The 16,644-nt window shown below is 34.2% G+C and overlaps 3 protein-coding genes and 1 non-coding gene across 4 annotated transcripts; 2 read left to right on the top strand and 2 right to left on the bottom strand.

The window, feature by feature from the left end:
• On the bottom strand, window positions 1-3,142 carry LOC21401074. The gene is made up of 4 exons (XM_010095777.2): window positions 2,945-3,142; window positions 2,538-2,810; window positions 1,741-1,871; window positions 1-897 (listed from the first exon to the last, which is right to left on the bottom strand). The coding sequence occupies exons 2-4, from the start codon at window positions 2,808-2,810 to the stop codon at window positions 102-104; spliced, it is 1,200 nt and encodes a 399-aa protein (XP_010094079.2). The 5' UTR covers window positions 2,945-3,142; the 3' UTR covers window positions 1-101.
• A 5,019-nt stretch (window positions 3,143-8,161) lies between these two features.
• On the bottom strand, window positions 8,162-12,574 carry LOC21401073 (photosystem II stability/assembly factor HCF136, chloroplastic). The gene is made up of 9 exons (XM_010095776.2): window positions 12,103-12,574; window positions 11,264-11,499; window positions 10,792-10,922; window positions 10,338-10,470; window positions 9,886-10,008; window positions 9,697-9,771; window positions 9,345-9,460; window positions 8,689-8,773; window positions 8,162-8,388 (listed from the first exon to the last, which is right to left on the bottom strand). Exons 1-8 carry the CDS (start codon window positions 12,467-12,469, stop codon window positions 8,707-8,709), a joined length of 1,248 nt encoding a protein of 415 aa, XP_010094078.1. The 5' UTR covers window positions 12,470-12,574; the 3' UTR covers window positions 8,162-8,388; window positions 8,689-8,706.
• A 104-nt stretch (window positions 12,575-12,678) lies between these two features.
• Window positions 12,679-12,751, top strand: TRNAA-AGC. The gene has a single exon. It is a non-coding gene; the product is annotated as a tRNA-Ala (tRNA).
• An 866-nt stretch (window positions 12,752-13,617) lies between these two features.
• LOC21401072 (endoglucanase 13) lies at window positions 13,618-16,527 on the top strand. Its single transcript, XM_024164064.1, has 6 exons — window positions 13,618-13,854; window positions 14,525-14,938; window positions 15,262-15,348; window positions 15,473-15,625; window positions 15,820-16,104; window positions 16,192-16,527. Exons 1-6 carry the CDS (start codon window positions 13,618-13,620, stop codon window positions 16,525-16,527), a joined length of 1,512 nt encoding a protein of 503 aa, XP_024019832.1.
• Window positions 16,528-16,644: the final 117 nt, after the last annotated feature.

Here is a 16,644-nt window from a genome sequence, read left to right as displayed (position 1 = left end):
TTTAATTTTGTTGTTTCCTTTTTCACTTCTCTTTCTATTTACTCAGCGAGCTGGTTCTGCAAGGCTCGTCAAAGAAAAAAAAAATTGTGAATAATTTATAATTAATCAAGTGCCGCTTTGCTTCTTCGACCTGTAATTGGCTTTGGCAAGCCATCAAATATTGGTTTGGCAATGGCTCCAGTTGAAAAGCCTTGTATATCTGGTTTCAAACTCCACTTAGATGCTGATCGGATCGATATAGAATTACTACTGTCTGGATCCTGTAAACTTGGTGTACTTGACGACTTTCTTACTCCAGAAAACCCATCAGTTACAAAAGAATCTCCAAGTCCAACTGGTATCTGATTCAATCCACTGGCTTCAACATCGGTTGCCATGGCAGTTCGGCTGCCCGCTTTGGGCCTAAGAGCCAAGTGTTTTCCTGTTATTGCCGAAAACCCACCACCACTACCACTATTATCTTCCAACAGCATTTCAGGGGTTCGAGAAAAGTCGGCTTCAGATTTCTGACGCCTTCTAATGAGTTTCTCGCTCCACTTGTCAGACTCGCCATCCCTAGCTTCAACAACAGGCGTAGTAGTATTAGTAATTTCACCGTTCTCTGAAAATCCGTTGACCAAGCATTTTGACTTCCTATGATGGCTCAAAGCTGGGTCTGAAATTCCAGTAAATACGCCATCGTCTAAATAATTTGGAAGTTCTTTTCTGTAGACTGCCATTTCAATAGCTTCAGAGCTAGGGTTTCTATTTGTTGGCTTAAGACCATAATAACCTTGTAAAGAGCTCATGGCTGGTGAAACATGCTGTGGAGGAGACTTGCTAACTCTTAGGGACTGGAATGATCCGAACAGATCACGGTGCATCCGTTGTGGTGGGGTACGGCCAGAACTGCTTGGTCTGTAAAAGTATCAAGTGACCTTAAGCACGATAAATTGCAAGCGAAATATGCTTGGTAATTTAAGAGAACCCAAATTGCTAACTAACTAAGTAGTTGATTACAGGAAGCTAAAAAACGGAAAATTACTCGCACTGTATGAACAAAGTCTAGATGCCTCCAAAACTACTTTTAAGAATAGTGTAAATATTACTATCATAAATTGAGAAATATGGGTAAAAAAATATAAAATATATATAAGTTAATAAAAGAAATAATTATATGTTTAATTATATAATTCTCATGCCACGGCAATATGTCATAAAGATCTCCCAGAAAATAAAACAATCTACAATGAGGAAGAACACTCCTTCATGAGCTTTGCACGAAATGCAATGGAAACTGGAAATCTGGTGGCAACAATAGAAATTTTAGTTCCTATAGCGGCCTACACGTCTCTGTTAAAATACCTTGACTATGTGTGGTGAATTGATATTTAGTAGCAACTATGATACATCATTTGATCTAGAACACTGTTCCGGGATAATACTTTTAGCAGCAAAACATATGCAACAAATGACACTCAAAAGTGATCTTATATCTAGGATTCTAAAGTAATTGCCTACCAACAGAAACATAGAGCACAAATTCAAGCATCACAAAAACTATAAAACATCGTATTGGTACCACACTATCGCTCATCCTACCATTTTTACCACTTTACTACTTGAATGTGGTGAAGTGGTAGGAAGTTGACAAAACAAGATGACTGAGAAATTCATATGAGGTTCCCGAGTGTCTGATAAAATGATACTGCACAAAACATATGTTTTTACAATGTCATTAGTCAACAAGTATGAACATACCCTGGTGTACTGGAACCGTTTGATAGACAAGGAGAAGGAGGGTGCCTCCCAGGTAGTGGAATCTGAATAGACTTTAGGGCAAACATTTGAAGATCTGTGACGAGACCATTCATCTTTTTTATGTCGGCAACCTATAAAAACATCACCAAAATAAAATATAATAAAAGCCCTTTTTTTGCAATACGGCCAAGGAAATAAGGTAAGGAACCAATACCCAAACAGAAGCCAGCTCCACAGTAGTTTAAACAAGAATTCTAAGCCACAAGAAGAATAATAGGAAGGCATTGCGTTCAAATAGCAACCGAACTCTCTCAATTAATTTATTTTATTGTTAAGGAAATGGAGACTCCTCTTTTTCTTCCCAATGGAAATCAATTCTCTTTACCAGACTTTCTTAGACAAGCAACTCAGGGAAAATGGGTAAAAATCCAAATTTTTAGTCCACCTTTAGCTATAATTTCAACTTTAGAAATCGAGACTGAATGGGAAAAATTGTCCTAATCTTCCTTGTACAACTTCGGGAATCAACATTGAATGGGAAATTTGCTAAATTTTTTAGTCCTCCCTCAGCTACAAGCGATCTAATTCCCATCACCAAGCAAAAAAGAAATAATTTTTCGAATAAAGAGAATATATAAGTAAATAACCATATTACCGTAATTACAGCGAAGTCCAATAAACCAAATATCCAAAAGAACCAATAAGACATTATAAAAAAACATCCGTCTTCAACACGCAGAGTCATATAACAAAAATGTTCAGTATCAATTCAAATCCATCAAAGGAAAATTCTCTACCTCGACACCGTATTTGATGGCGACGCCGGCGAGAGTGTCCAATTTGGAGACGGGATGTTCGATGTAACCGACGGCGGGCGGAGGCGAAGAAGGCAGCGGCGCCGACGAAACCGGAAGCACCGCCGCGGAAGAAGATGGAGAAGGAGAACGAGACGGCGAACTCGTCGGATACCGGCCATTGCAGTTGGTCTGATCTACGCGATTCGCATCGTTGTGGCAGCAAAGCTCACTGTAAATCCCTATGCAATTTCGACTCCGAATCTCTCTTTCCATCTGCATCTCGACCAAACACAACCAGGCATTTCCCAGTCAAAATAAAGAAAAAAAGAATTCACAAGAATTCGTGAGAAATCAATCAAACGGATTCGAAGAAAGAAAATTCAGGGATTATAGAGTGAAGAGGAAACCTAGATCTAAGTGCGTAGGGCGTGAGAAAGACTTGATGATAGGTTTGGCTGCTTTCTCTTTATCTGGATCGACGTTTCTCCCAGATTTTCCGGGAAAATTTGATGAAACATGCGCTCTCTCTCTCTCTCTCTCTCTCTCCTGAGTTCTCTTTCTCTCTCTCTCTCTCTAAAATGAGGTTATGACCTTATGTAAATGAAATCAAAATCATTTATGAAAAACTAACCGTATATACGAGCAAATTACGAGTCGTAAAACGAATCTAATATACGACTACAAATTCCAATTCTAATTTCCACATGAAAAATGTCAAAATATTTTATCCCAATTATGAAAAGTGTCGGTCGCATAAGACCCAATCAAGAAGAAAAAGGATCTTCCTACAAATAATAATAATAATAACAATAATAGAAATAAAAGAAAAAAAAGGAGATTTTTTTTTGACAATTTCTCCGATAGACCTCTCTCTACTAAAAGCTTGTTTTCTGATCGCTAAATTTGATTAGAATCACATTAAATTAAAAAAAATACATAGAACAAGTACAAATTCGATAGTGGAAAATAAAAAATTATTGCTACTTTGTTTTTTTTTAGTCCTGTTAGATAACTTGATTTTTTTTAGAAAGTTTTTTTTTTTTAAATCTCACGAATTAGACTAATGTTTAATACATATAATGTATATTATATTTACAATTATATTACCATATAGTTAACATATTATACAATAATATATATAGTTTAAAAATAAGATATAATTAAACATAACAGGTAAATGAGAATAAGGTTGGAGACTATTAAACCCGTTTATGTCCCACAACCCAAATTAAAATGTAAACTATTTGCAATTCAAATATATTTAAAACGGATTTTTCTCATCCCGTTTAATATGAGTCCCTATAGATAAATAGATTTATGGATAAAATTGTTATTCATACTACCAGCTAATTCTTTGCAAAGTATTTACTTTTTATGAGAAAAAATATATGGTGCATTTGGAATTGATTTTTCTTTATTTTTGAAAATGTTTTTACATGTCTTTTGAGGTACGAAAATAAAAATGGTCTGCCAACTGTGTTTGTTTAATAAATATTTTGAAAACAAAAACAAAAAAACATCGATAATGATTTTTGTGAAAGAATTTATTTTTTTTTTGTTTTTTGAAACGTTTTTACACTTCTTTTGAGGTATGAAAATGAAAATAGTCTGCAAACCATGTTTGTTTAACAAATGTTTTAAAAACGAAAACGAAAATAAAAAACACGAGAATGATTTTTCTAAAGGAATTAGAAAACAGTTGAAAGTTATTTTCCTTTTTCTGTTCATTTTCTAGTACTTATCAATAAAATTATAATATATTAATTAATAATTATATCTGAATATAATTTTTATTATATTCAAAATAATCTCTTAAAAAACTAACCAAACACAATTTTAGAATTAATTTTAAAATAATTTTCAAAATAATTTAATTTTTACTTTTGTATTAAAAATAAAGTTATTTTAAAAGTATTACCAAACGGCCCATAGCTTTTCTAAGAAAAAATATATATTTTGCAAAGAAAATATATTTCGCAAAATAAGTGGATCATGTGGTGCTATAATTGCTGTTTGCTTTAAATTCAAAAAGCAAAAGGGCAACAACGTCATTTAGCCTTAAAAAAATAGTAGACCTATTTTTGTTTTAAGGAAGATTATACCCCCATTAACTCTCGTTTTAACTTTTAAATTATAGATAACTGATTTTGTTTAGTCATTTAAGCTAAATTTCGTGCGAATGACATTTTCCATCTCTACAGCGTCATAAATAGGATCTTTAAGCTTCAAAGATAAGAAGAGAAGATGGTAATAATGAACCCCTCTCTCTATCTCTCTCTCCTCCAAAGAAAGAAAAGAAAATAATAATCGACCAGGAAAAGGAAACCAAGAAAGCGACTTTCTTCTTTTCTAAAACTTTGCTTCAGTAAAAAGAAGTTAATTTTTATTTAAATTAGTAATTGAGAACTATTACGATGATAAATAGATTTTATTTTATTTTTTTCTTTTTATAGTCAAATAAGATGGATTGATCACTCTACTTATAAATACATAGGGCTTGTTCTTTTAGAGTAAAACTAAAAAAAAAATTGAACTCAAGTTACAATTTTATTAAAGTTTATGTTCGTTTGTAAAATTTGAATTTGAACTTGAGTTTTAATTTAAGTTTGAGGCTAAAATCTAAATTCAAATTTCATTTTCAACTCAAGTTCATATTAACTTGTGTTATCATATAGTACACCTCCAAGTCTTTTTTTTTTTTTTTGTTTTAAAAGAAATGCATGAATTTACTTTATATTTCTTAAGAAAATTGAGATTATTCTCTACATTTTTCTATTCACACAAATATTATTCGTGCATTTTTTGTAATCACACAAAATACATTCCATGTGTAAAGTTTAGTCAAAATCAACCGTATGAAAAGATCTTTCACTGTAATATGTCGAGATAGATATAGTTTTAACCGCGTTTTGGTGTGGGTCAAGGTCCATTATTTTTCCAAAGGATTTGACCTAAAAAATTGTGGTTGTGGTGTAAATCCATTTCATTATCATTCACCTAATTTTTGATTAACTTTTCTGACTATTGTGGGGTTAGAATCCTTGACGCAGCCTTATTTTTAATTGTTATTTATACCCTTTCCTATACTATTTCGCCTACCAACCTAGTCGCATCGGTTAAACTTTAAAGACTTGTGAGTAGTGGATGAATAACGAAATCTCGAAAAGGTTTTTGACTCAAAACAGCAAAACTGATTCGCTTATGTGTAATTATTGACGAGGAAGTCGTAAAACAGGTAGTGTAATTATGTGTGTACAAACTTATCAACATGAAACAAAAAATGCATAAATATAGTAATTTTAATTATTATACAAAAAAGAAAAAGTTCCCTTAGTAAACAAATTTCTTTATTACTAATCATATTTCTTTTTAATTTTTTTTTTCTGTTATTCTCCATTTCGTGTTTGGAAAGTAGTTATTCGTACTTGAATCAGCAATTAAGTTGGCTCTAGCGTCATCTATGCATCCTATTGAGTAGCTTAACACTTGTTACTAAGCTGGCCCTGGTTCTTAGGTTAGATGATCCTATTTATTATTCTCTTTGTTATAGTTTATCTACCAATTTTTAAGTTCCCCCACCCAAAGAAAAAAAAAAAAAAAAAAAAACCATTAGGCTCTTCTCCTTCTTCTTCTTTCGGTGTTTATATTTCGTATACCATCTATCAACTTTTGTTACTTCTATTTTCTGGGTCATTCCAATGCAACATTATTTGTTGGAAGTTCTCACCAATATTTTAGAGTAAGCTCAATATCTGGCCATAATTTGTATATAGATCATAGATTGACCAAGCCCACCTATAATAATTGTTAGGGCCGGCAATTTCTGACACGACACAATGAAACGATACGAAAACGACACGATATAAATGGATTTAGACCGCATGATTATTAATTGGGTCGTTAACAGGCTGTCACGAATAACACGAAAATAAATAGGCTGGATTCGTGCCAGCCCGTTTAACCCGTTTAGTTATACAGGCCGTTATCGGGCTGACACGGCCCGGCCCGGCCCAACCAGTTTATTAAGCCCATATATATATGTGTGTGTGTAAATTTTCTAAAAAGAAACTCTCTTCTATTATTTTTGGAATAATAAAAAATAAGAATAAATAGGCTAAGAAAGAAACCTTATCTTCCTAAAATAAACTATCCTAATTAAAGATAAACTCTAACCTAATAAACCTTATCTCTAATGATAAACCATTTATCCTCTATTTTATTTAAATTCAAATACAAAGATTTTTTCTAACCGACTATATATATATATATTTATTAGACAAAACTCTACTTTTGACTCAGTCTCTTGAAACTAATTTTAGTTTTTAGAGCGCAGTTGGACATTCAACCTCAAGGCTCAAAGAAGACATTTTTTTTATATTTATTTTATGTTTTATGCACTTAAATATTCAAATGTTTGGTTATGTTTTCAAATTTATTTAAATGTACTTGGATATATTTTCAAACTTCTTTGGATGTTTGGTAATTTGTATGTTTTGAAACATATATACTTGATAATCTAGTAGTATCATATATATGTGTGTTTGATATTTAGATATTTTAATGTGTGTTGACTATTATGTATGATTTTATATTAAGTAGTCAATTAATATAGTTTTGAATACAATATAAAATTTCACTATTTTTGCTAGTTGGGTCATAAACGTGTTTTTTTTCGTGTCAGTCAGTCACGGCACGTTTAGTAATCGTGTTCGCGTGTCGTGTCGTGTTAACCGTGTTATTAGCGTTTCATGTTCGTGTTTGGATTTCTGATACGTTTATTAATCGTGTCGTATTCGTGTTCACTATAATCGTATCGTGCCGTAATCGTGCTGGTCTGAACACAACACGCAAACACGAATTGTCAGTCCCAATAATTGTTCCATCAAATAATACAAACCTCTAGTAACTCCATTAGAAGAGGTAAGAGTTATGTGAATTGTCATTTTTTAGGTGGCATATACAAAGTCATTGAAATAACACTTTTTGCTTTTGTAAAATATTTTTCTTCCTCCGGTGTAGCAATATTTTCAATTTGAAAATAGCCAAATGTACCGGTCCATGTAACAACTTCCATAATCCATATGTATTTTCAAGTCAAACTTGAGTGTCAATACTTTATCCAACAGCTCAAACGGTTTGTCGTATAGCGATGGCTCCCTTACCTATACACGGTTCTAGTCTTCACCGACGATTTTAGTTTCATATGACAGATCAAGCAGATCACTGCCAAATGCTATCACTAGGCACCAACACGTCAAATCAAGTATAATAATAAATAATTATCCCCGCAAAACCAAAAAAAAAAAAAACGAAAAATTCATAATTCTGACTCTCTACTTACCCATAGAAATATTTCTCTTCATAAGAAATTCAAAAAGTCCACGATTTTCCTCTGTCCAATCATGGGTATAAGAGGTTTACAAGACATAGCTGACCCTGAGTTCAAGCACATGCAAATAACAAGGCCAAAAAAAAAAAAGAAAAAAGAAAAAAAAGGCACATGCAAATACCAAAAGTAATAACAAAACAAAAGCGGCGTCTTACTATAATACTTTCCTTAAATATTGATTAAACGGCTGAACAACACCAATAAAATTCAAATCTATTATAATTTAGCTCGCTAGTTGTAGAAATCAAATAAATGATTGCTATTTGGTAAATACCAAATAATAAGCCTTCAGAGGACTAACATGATTGTTGCAGATTACAGAACGGTGATATTCACATTTAGCAGTTTCAGAAAAATTACAATATCGAACGACGAAAGTTTACCTCTCTTTTCAAAGAATTTGGTACAAATCATATAGGTAAATTTGCATCCATACAAAATTGCAAAGCATCATTGCAAAACCTGCACAAATTGAGTCGAAATTCCACTCATTAATTAGCTACCAGATTTTTGTTTTGTAATAATTTTACAGGATTTTGGCACCTTTTGTTTTCAGGGAGGAGATAAATGGTTGTGGTTAATTTCATAGACCTTAAATTAATTTAATTTGTCTTTTGTTTTTTGTTTTGTTTTTTTGTTTGGTTTTGTTTTGTTTTTTTTTTGTTTTTTGTTTTTTGTTTTTTGTTTTTTTGTTTTTTTTTTTTTTTCGCGCGAGAGATGGGAGATGTGCTGAAAAGATCAACAAGAAATTTCAATCCTTACCGAGTGTTAATTACAACTTTATCCAAGATACCGTAGCAAGACTCCATCATTACCCAGCACAAACCCTTTCTTATCATCGATAAACCTGAAATAAAATATTGCAAATATCAAGTGCTTGTTAATGCAAAAAGGCCTTTATAAGTTTGAACTTTTAGTTTCATATAATTCCTTCAAAATTATATTCATCCTCTTTATTTCCTGAGCTGCTAACTTTCAAGTTGGCCTTATTTAAATTAGATTCCAGTCTCGTTCTTTTTGATTTGGCCAAAAAAGGAGCAATTTAATACTGAAAAGGACTAGACCAGAATCAAATACGAGTAGAGGATAATTGAGAGCTTTGAGTAGGTGTCTTAGTCCATCTGGCTTACATTTGATGAATTATTTGTTTCATCAATTCAAGCATAAAAAATATGTGACACCTTTCACACAAAACACAGGTCTCAAAGTCTAAAACCATAAAGGCAATGTCTACACCGACACTCCAAATAGGACTAACTTTTGGAGGTTTTGATGTAGCATTAAGCTGGCTTAGCACACATGTTGTGGGTCAAAAGTCCCTCTCCTCAACCCCAAACACAATAACAACAACAAACAACATCAACAACAAACAACAACAACAGCAACAACAATAATAATAAAGAGGGCAATGAACTTACTTGACTGAGTATAGATTTGCAGCAATATTATCAGCTGCTTTGTCGCGGATCCATGACTTTCCACCATTGGTGGTTCTCAATAGTATTCCACTTCCACCTGCTGCCCACGCTTCCTCCTGCATAATTAAATCATCAGCTTACGTAAAAACTTGACTGAAAAAAGATTGCAGAAAATGACTACTACACTATTTGTACCTACTTTTTAGATGGGAAAGAATAAAATTTAGCAGCAAATTGTAGATATATGCAGTCTCAGATATAATTAAAGCTGCAAAGTCAATTCAAGTGAGTTCTAACATATTGCGGCTTCTATAGTCAATTGAAGCTCTATAACAATCTAGTGATGAAGTACCTGTGATCGGTACCCAACATCAAGAATGCCAAACCCCCGGCTTTGCACCGCCACTTCTTCAAAATCCTCGGTTATCTGCAATGAGCGGACTTTTCATTCAGTAATGAGAAAACAATCTTTGTTGTTCTACCCAAAATTCATTTCAGTATTTATTCTCTTCAAATGCATGAGAAGAAACTCATTACTTACCCCTGTACCTTTGCTGAGAAAGAGTCCCCCTCCACGAACAAGAAGCCAAAGGCCGCCATCAGCTCTCCAACCCATGTTTTGAATTCTTCTAGCGACTGCTCTATTATGTGGTTGCCAGAATGGCTGAAAACAAAATCGTAATTCGCGACAAGAAAGTTAAAATCAACAAAGCACATCATAACCAAGCTGCATAGTAACTATCAACAACACAAGAAAAAGAGGATAAAAATCCCAAAGGATATTCTTTACTTGATATAAAAGACAAACGAAATCCTTACCCATCACCTATTTAGACTTGGAAATAAATTACTATCTACATATTCAAACTGAAGATAATATTTGCTAAATAACATGAGACGGTGATTCAATGGGAACGGAGCTATGAACACAAGAGTACAACATGACATAACACAAGGAAAATCAGGCAATATCAAGAAGGAGATCAGTCTGACCTGCCCAGGTTCCCAAGTCAAGTAGAAGTTACCACGGCTTGAGACAGCAACATATCTTCCATCTGGTGAGCGGTTCACAGTGTTAAAAGTTCCTGTGTAATAACTTGCCCCACTAATTCCACTAGAAACTGTTCTGCAAGTGCAAAAGGGCTGAATTGAGTATCTCACTCTTTGAAAGTAACTTTTTTCCAAAAGAATAATTCGAATTTTGGCTCCAAAAGATCCTTTTATAAGGGGAATGCCAAATCCTCAGACACCAACTTATGAAAACGCTCTTTATATTTCATAAAATGATTATTTCACCATTTACTTTTGAAATGGCGCTGAAAAGGTATATCCACCATCTATGTTAATAGGTATTTGACGCTTCAAGTATTTCTTTCAAGCAAACCGACCAAATGAAAGCTTCCTTAAATGGTTTAGAAAGTTAGACTTGAATTTTGCGGAAATAAACCTGTTTAAAGTAGCTGAAACAGTCTCCTGAACAGCAGCCCTCCAGTTATACCCCTTATTCGAGGTAACATATATTGCACCTTGGTCAGTCACCATCTCTGCACCTTTTTCACCAGTCGCCTTTATGTACACCTGGAAGGAAACAAAAGCATAACTTAGCTTATACTAATGATTCCAAGTAAAAAAAAGAAAAAAAAAAAAAACTGTTGTGCATATTATTGGCTAAGCATTAGACAACTAACAGTTATATAAATCTACAGTAAATCATGTTCATAAGAAGTAATTTGGTTCAGTAACATTACTATACTAGCATGCATTTCATCATAAACAGACGCTCAGTAACGTTTCAGCGGCATCTGAATTGGTGTCAGAAAGAAGTAATATATTCAAAACATTTTTGCGAATGCAACACACCTTATACATTTTAATCAACATAAAGTCAAGGATCAACCATACAAGTCTTACAAGATTACCATATCTCCAGGTAGCTGAGCACTAAGTGCTATTCTTTCCCAGTTCTCTCCAGCATCAGAAGTGTACAAGAGGATTGCAGGTTTCCCGACAATCCATCCCTCCTTCCCTATAAAGCTAATAGAATTAAATCTGTAGTTGAAATCCTCATCTTCAGCTGACGGTATGGAACGGGGAACCCAAGTGTTCCCGCCATCTTTTGTCTCCAAAATGGTTTGCCTGGTTCCCAAAAGAAAGCCTACCATAGTAAACCAAATGTCAATAATTGAATTCGGTTGAGCATTAATGGGTGAATACTTGACCAAGATGGTTAAAGGCCTAGAAGCATAGTTTGAACAAGTAATGCCAAGTAATAACGAGTTTATACTTCTTAAGCATTTTACAAAGTAGCTGTCTTTCCCACATAATGTAAATGAAAATGTGTTTCCCTTCCCCACCTATTCATGCAATTACTTACAAAAGTCAGGAATGCTCTGTCCACCATGTCTTTATTTTTGTAACATTACTACTTTTTCATGAATAATTATTTATGCAAAGATATTTTAGTCCCTAAACTATTAGATTTCAGTTTCTAAAGTTAGTGAACACTAAAAAAGACTTGGATTATTTCCAATTCCTCGTCCTAATATGCATGGTAAATCAATAATAGAGAATCAATGCTCATTTATTACAATTCAGGAAACACAGCGAGAAAAGAAATAGCAATTTAGCAACTAATTAAACAAGAATTCATAAAAGAGTAGAGAAGTTTCGACTTCATCGGATCCTAAATTCTGACATCGCTAGCAATCAAATAAAAACAGCAGATAAAAAAAAGGCAAAAATTGGGTTATAAACTGACCGTGGTTCAAGTCATCAGGCACAAAGGCGATATCGAGGAGAACGACGCCAGGGTCGATCGGAAGGTAGCATCTTTCCCACTCGGAGAGCGCGTCTTCGGACTTTGCCGGTTGAACAGGCCCGAGGAATGGCGACGCCAAGGAAAGAGAGACCGCGGCGGTCTCCGCGATGAACCTTCTGCGACAGAGCAAAGAAGAAGAAGAAGAAGAAGACGAAGAAGAAGAAGCTTTAGGAATGAAGCGAGGCGGAGGTTGAGAGGATCGGAAATGGCGAGGAGAAGTAGTGTTGTTGAAGAAGAGAGAAGTGAAGGAAGGTTTGAGGAGAATGACTGGCTTGGAACAGTCCGGAAGTTGCAGGAGAGACGCCATGGAAGAAACGAATGGTTTCTCAGAGCTTGGGGGGTTTCTCTCTCTTCTCTCTCTCTCTCTCTCTCTCGCTCTCTCCCTATCTTATCCGAACATATAATATGTCCACGTTTCTCAACGGCTTCGCGGGTGATTTTTGAAGATTCGCTATTTATCGGAATATCTTAATGTACTTTTATTTTTTAAACTTTTTATATAAACGTTAGCTGCATGGGGATGTAGCTCAGATGGTAGAGCGCTCGCTTAGCATGCGAGAGGTACGGGGATCGATACCCCGCATCTCCATTTTTTTCCGCTTTTTTTCACTTTTGGTTCTTTTCGTCGTGTAAATAAATGTTGAAGATTGCACGACTATTTTCTCTGAAAATTTTGTTAATCGCTTTCAATTAGATTTCAGTTTCATCACTTTACTCTTTAATTGTTCAATATTATAAGAGTATACATAGTCAACGATATTATTGACTATATTGCAAATTATAATGCCTTTTTACGTCAATATTTTTTTTTCAACTTCATTGTATGGTAACAGTATCTAAATTTGCAGTCATGTAATTAAAACAAATCTTGTTTTACCTTAATTATGTTTATAATTGTTAAATTTTAACTAGCAAAGAGCTATGATTAGGGTGAAAAAAGTTGACTTATTTACTCAAAACTCAATTAGAGGCCCCTCAATCAGATCTCTAAACTAATTAGGGGGACAAACAAAACAAATATAGGGAAAAAGTTAAAACCAAACTATATATAATAAAGCTATGATTCACAGTCAATGACGACAATATTTCATATTTACCAAAAATTACTTTAGTATTGAGACCTAGTTGCCTTTGTTAACAAAACCAAATGAGGAAAAGTATTGGCAGCATTAGCCAAAAAACGACCGCTAAGATTTTCATGAGAAAGGGAATTTATTCATATTCTAATATTCTATATATGTAAATCCAAACGTGAATGATCAGTCGCGTTTAGGATTACATTTTGGGATTTTGCAATAAATGATAACGTACGTTAGAGAATAATTAGCTAGCCTGATCATGACTATCTTCTTATAAATCTTCCCTATAAATATATATGGCCTTGTAGCTTCATTTCTCTTCAAATAATTTCCAATTAGTATTATTTTCTTCTAAATTAGTAGTGTATAATATACCATGTCTCGTAGCAACATTAACAATAACAATAATAATGTTGTATTTGGTAATTTGGCTGTTATTATTTTGTGTTGTACATTGTTGTTTCAAGGAATATCTGCGACATCTTTGAATTATGGAGAAGCACTGAAAAAGTCATTGTTGTTTTATGAGGCTCAACGCTCTGGAAAGCTGCCTCGCAACCAAAGAGTGCAGTGGCGTGGAGATTCTGCCCTCAATGACGGTCGTGCTGGTCATGTAAGAAATAGCACTTCTAATCCTCTTCTTTTTTGTTTGTATATATGGTTGAGCAATATATATATATATATATATATATATGTATTATGAAAGGATTATTTCTCTATTATTCATCGTTAGATCTTTAGTTAGATGATATAATTATATCATAATTATCTTATAATTAATATATGCATATGCAAATTTTGTAACAAAATCTGAAAGAAGAGTTTGACTGACATATAAGAAACAATATTCACTACTTTCATATTTCTATGGCAATTGAAAGGATTGAAAAAATGGAGAATTTATCTTTGAGAGTGCATGAGTTTGGACATTTACTCCTTACTCTTGATAAATACTCTTTTATTAGTGTAATTATTTGACTAAAAAGATTATAAATCAAGAATAAAAGTTAAAAATCCTTACTCATGCATTTTTAAAGGGTATTTGTTAAGATTATCCTTAAAGATTCGGATGTATTAACGTTGAAATCTATTGATTAATAAAAGAAATTATAAATATAACGGCCCACATTTTATAAAATTTTTTATTATATATTTCATCAATAGATGCATGTATAAATATTTCTTCCTTCAAAACTAAAAATTATAGTCATTATATATATATATATATATATATATTATTAAAAAAATTACTAGCTTCATCATGGCTCTTCTTTACATGGCAGATTGATCTTGTTGGAGGATACTATGACGCAGGAGACAATCTCAAGTTAGGGTTTCCGATGGCATTTACAATAACTATGCTTTCATGGAGCACATTGGAGTTCAGAAACCATTTGAGAGCAAAGAATGAGCTCATGAATGCACTCAACGCCATCAAATGGGGCACTGATTACTTGCTCAAAGCGCACCCTCGGCCTGACCTCCTCTACGGCGAGATCGGCGACTGCGACTCTGATCACGAGTGCTGGGAAAGGCCAGAAGACATGACAACGCCAAGGACTGTTTTCAGGATTGACGACCAACATCCTGGCTCTGATCTCGCTGCCGAAACCGCGGCGGCTCTCGCTGCTGCATCCATTTCTTTCAGGTGGGCAAACCCCAGATATTCAGCCCTACTTCTTGCCCATGCAGAACAGGTATATATTACTTTCTCCACGAAATTGTACGTAACTGTATTTTCTGAAAAATCTTATATATGTATTATATAGTAGTCAATAGTCACATATTCATGACATTTATTCAACTATTCTAGCTATATATTTTTATCTATATAATATATATACTAATGCTGGTTATTATATATTTTTTGACATATCAACTTATAAGACTGTGAAATCCTGTATCATAATTAATGAATTTTAGAATTTACACATGAATTTATAACTAGCTGAGAAGGTCTGCGTACTGGGTGAGATATATCATTGCTATTATATCTAACAATTTGGTAATCTTTTTGCAGCTCTTCAATTTTGCTCGCAAACATCCTGGCCTTTACCAAAATAGCATTCCTGAGGCAGGAAAAATTTATGCTAGTAGTGGATATGAGGTAATTAACTTATTTTCTATGTGGCGATATTGAAATTTTTTTTTTTTTAATTTTTCTATGGTGCTCAAATGTGTTACATGTAACATATGGCTAATTATTAATAGTACTGCGAATTATTTTGCAGGACGAGATGTTATGGGCTGCTATATGGCTTCATCGTGCTACCAATAAAAAGACGTACTTAGACTTCCTTGAAAACGCGGAAAATACAGGCGGCACCAGATCCTCATTCTCATGGGATGACAAATTCGTGGGTGCACAGGTCTTAGTTGCAAAGGTAAATTTAATAATTGATAATACAATACAATTAGAAGAATGTCAGATAGGGATGAATTTGGTAATTTGAATACGTAAAAGTTTTTATGTAGTTATTGTTGTTAGCTAGAGAAAAGACTCCTCTTAATTATATTAACAATATTATGGTATACCGGTGGTGAGCACAGAAATTAATAGAAGATGTCTGGTTTGCAGCTTGTTTTGGAAGGCAAGATTAGTGCTGAAGATGTATGGGGCGACTACAAGGACCAGGCAGAGGCGTTCATATGCTCGTGCATTCAGAAGGCAGACAACAATGTGAAGAAGACGCCTGGGGGTTTGCTGTGGTTTCTTCCATGGAATAACGTTCAGTACGTTGCCACTGCTACATTTGTCACTACCGCCTACTCCAACTATCTCATCGCCAACAAACACGCCTCACTTGATTGTCCCGCCGGCCTCGTTAAGCCCAAAGATCTTCTCACAAGTGTCCGATCACAGGTATTCTAAATTTAGTTACTGCCACTGTCATATAGTCACTATTAGTGGCAATAAGAAATGCATGATTGAATCACATTTTGTTTTTAGGTGGACTATATCTTGGGTGTGAACCCCAAAAACATGAGTTACATGGTTGGTTTTGGTTCAAACTTTCCAAAGCAAGTACACCACAGAGGAGCTTCCATTGTGTCTATCAAGAAGGATCCGACGCCGGTGACGTGCAAAGGCGGGTACGAGGAGTGGTTCAACAGAAACGAACCAAATCCAAATGTATTGGATGGGGCAATGGTGAGCCCTGATGAGAATGATGGTTATACTGACGCCAGGTCAAACTACCAATGCACTGAACCAACGACAGTCACCAACGCACCACTTGTTGGTGTTTTTGCTTTCTTTGCTTTGTTTAAACAAAGCTATCTCTAAAGTATGTGTACACTTGTGTTTTTGTTGGTGAATTTGACTGAACCAACTTCTCAACAGACCATATTGGTTTTGGTTTTGGAATTTTGGAAGTTGTTATTAGCTAGCGATCTGCTTAGA

The sequence above is a fragment of the Morus notabilis genome, unplaced genomic scaffold, assembly GCF_000414095.1.
Source record: "Morus notabilis unplaced genomic scaffold, ASM41409v2 Scaffold235, whole genome shotgun sequence".
Taxonomy (NCBI): domain Eukaryota; kingdom Viridiplantae; phylum Streptophyta; class Magnoliopsida; order Rosales; family Moraceae; genus Morus; species Morus notabilis.
Note: the sequence above shows the minus strand (reverse complement) of the source record. Positions and strands in the feature narration are given on the sequence as shown.

Bases quoted from the DNA above. Each gene is read 5' to 3' on its own strand.
- LOC21401074 (XM_010095777.2), bottom strand. From the start codon at position 2,810: ATGGAAAGAGAGATTCGGAGTCGAAATTGCATAGGGATTTACAGTGAG. The intron at 1,872-2,537 runs GTAGAGAATTTT...ATGTTTTTATAG, and splicing joins CCATCAAATACGGTGTCGAG to GTTGCCGACATAAAAAAGAT. The intron at 898-1,740 runs GTATGTTCATAC...ATACTTTTACAG, and splicing joins AACGGTTCCAGTACACCAGG to ACCAAGCAGTTCTGGCCGTA.
- LOC21401073 (XM_010095776.2), bottom strand. From the start codon at position 12,469: ATGGCGTCTCTCCTGCAACTTCCGGACTGTTCCAAGCCAGTCATTCTC. The intron at 10,471-10,791 runs GTTTATTTCCGC...TTGCACTTGCAG, and splicing joins GTTTCAGCTACTTTAAACAG to AACAGTTTCTAGTGGAATTA. The intron at 9,772-9,885 runs GTAAGTAATGAG...CGCTCATTGCAG, and splicing joins TTCTCAGCAAAGGTACAGGG to ATAACCGAGGATTTTGAAGA.
- LOC21401072 (XM_024164064.1), top strand. From the start codon at position 13,618: ATGTCTCGTAGCAACATTAACAATAACAATAATAATGTTGTATTTGGT. The intron at 14,939-15,261 runs GTATATATTACT...ATCTTTTTGCAG, and splicing joins TTCTTGCCCATGCAGAACAG to CTCTTCAATTTTGCTCGCAA. The intron at 16,105-16,191 runs GTATTCTAAATT...TTTTGTTTTTAG, and splicing joins TCACAAGTGTCCGATCACAG to GTGGACTATATCTTGGGTGT.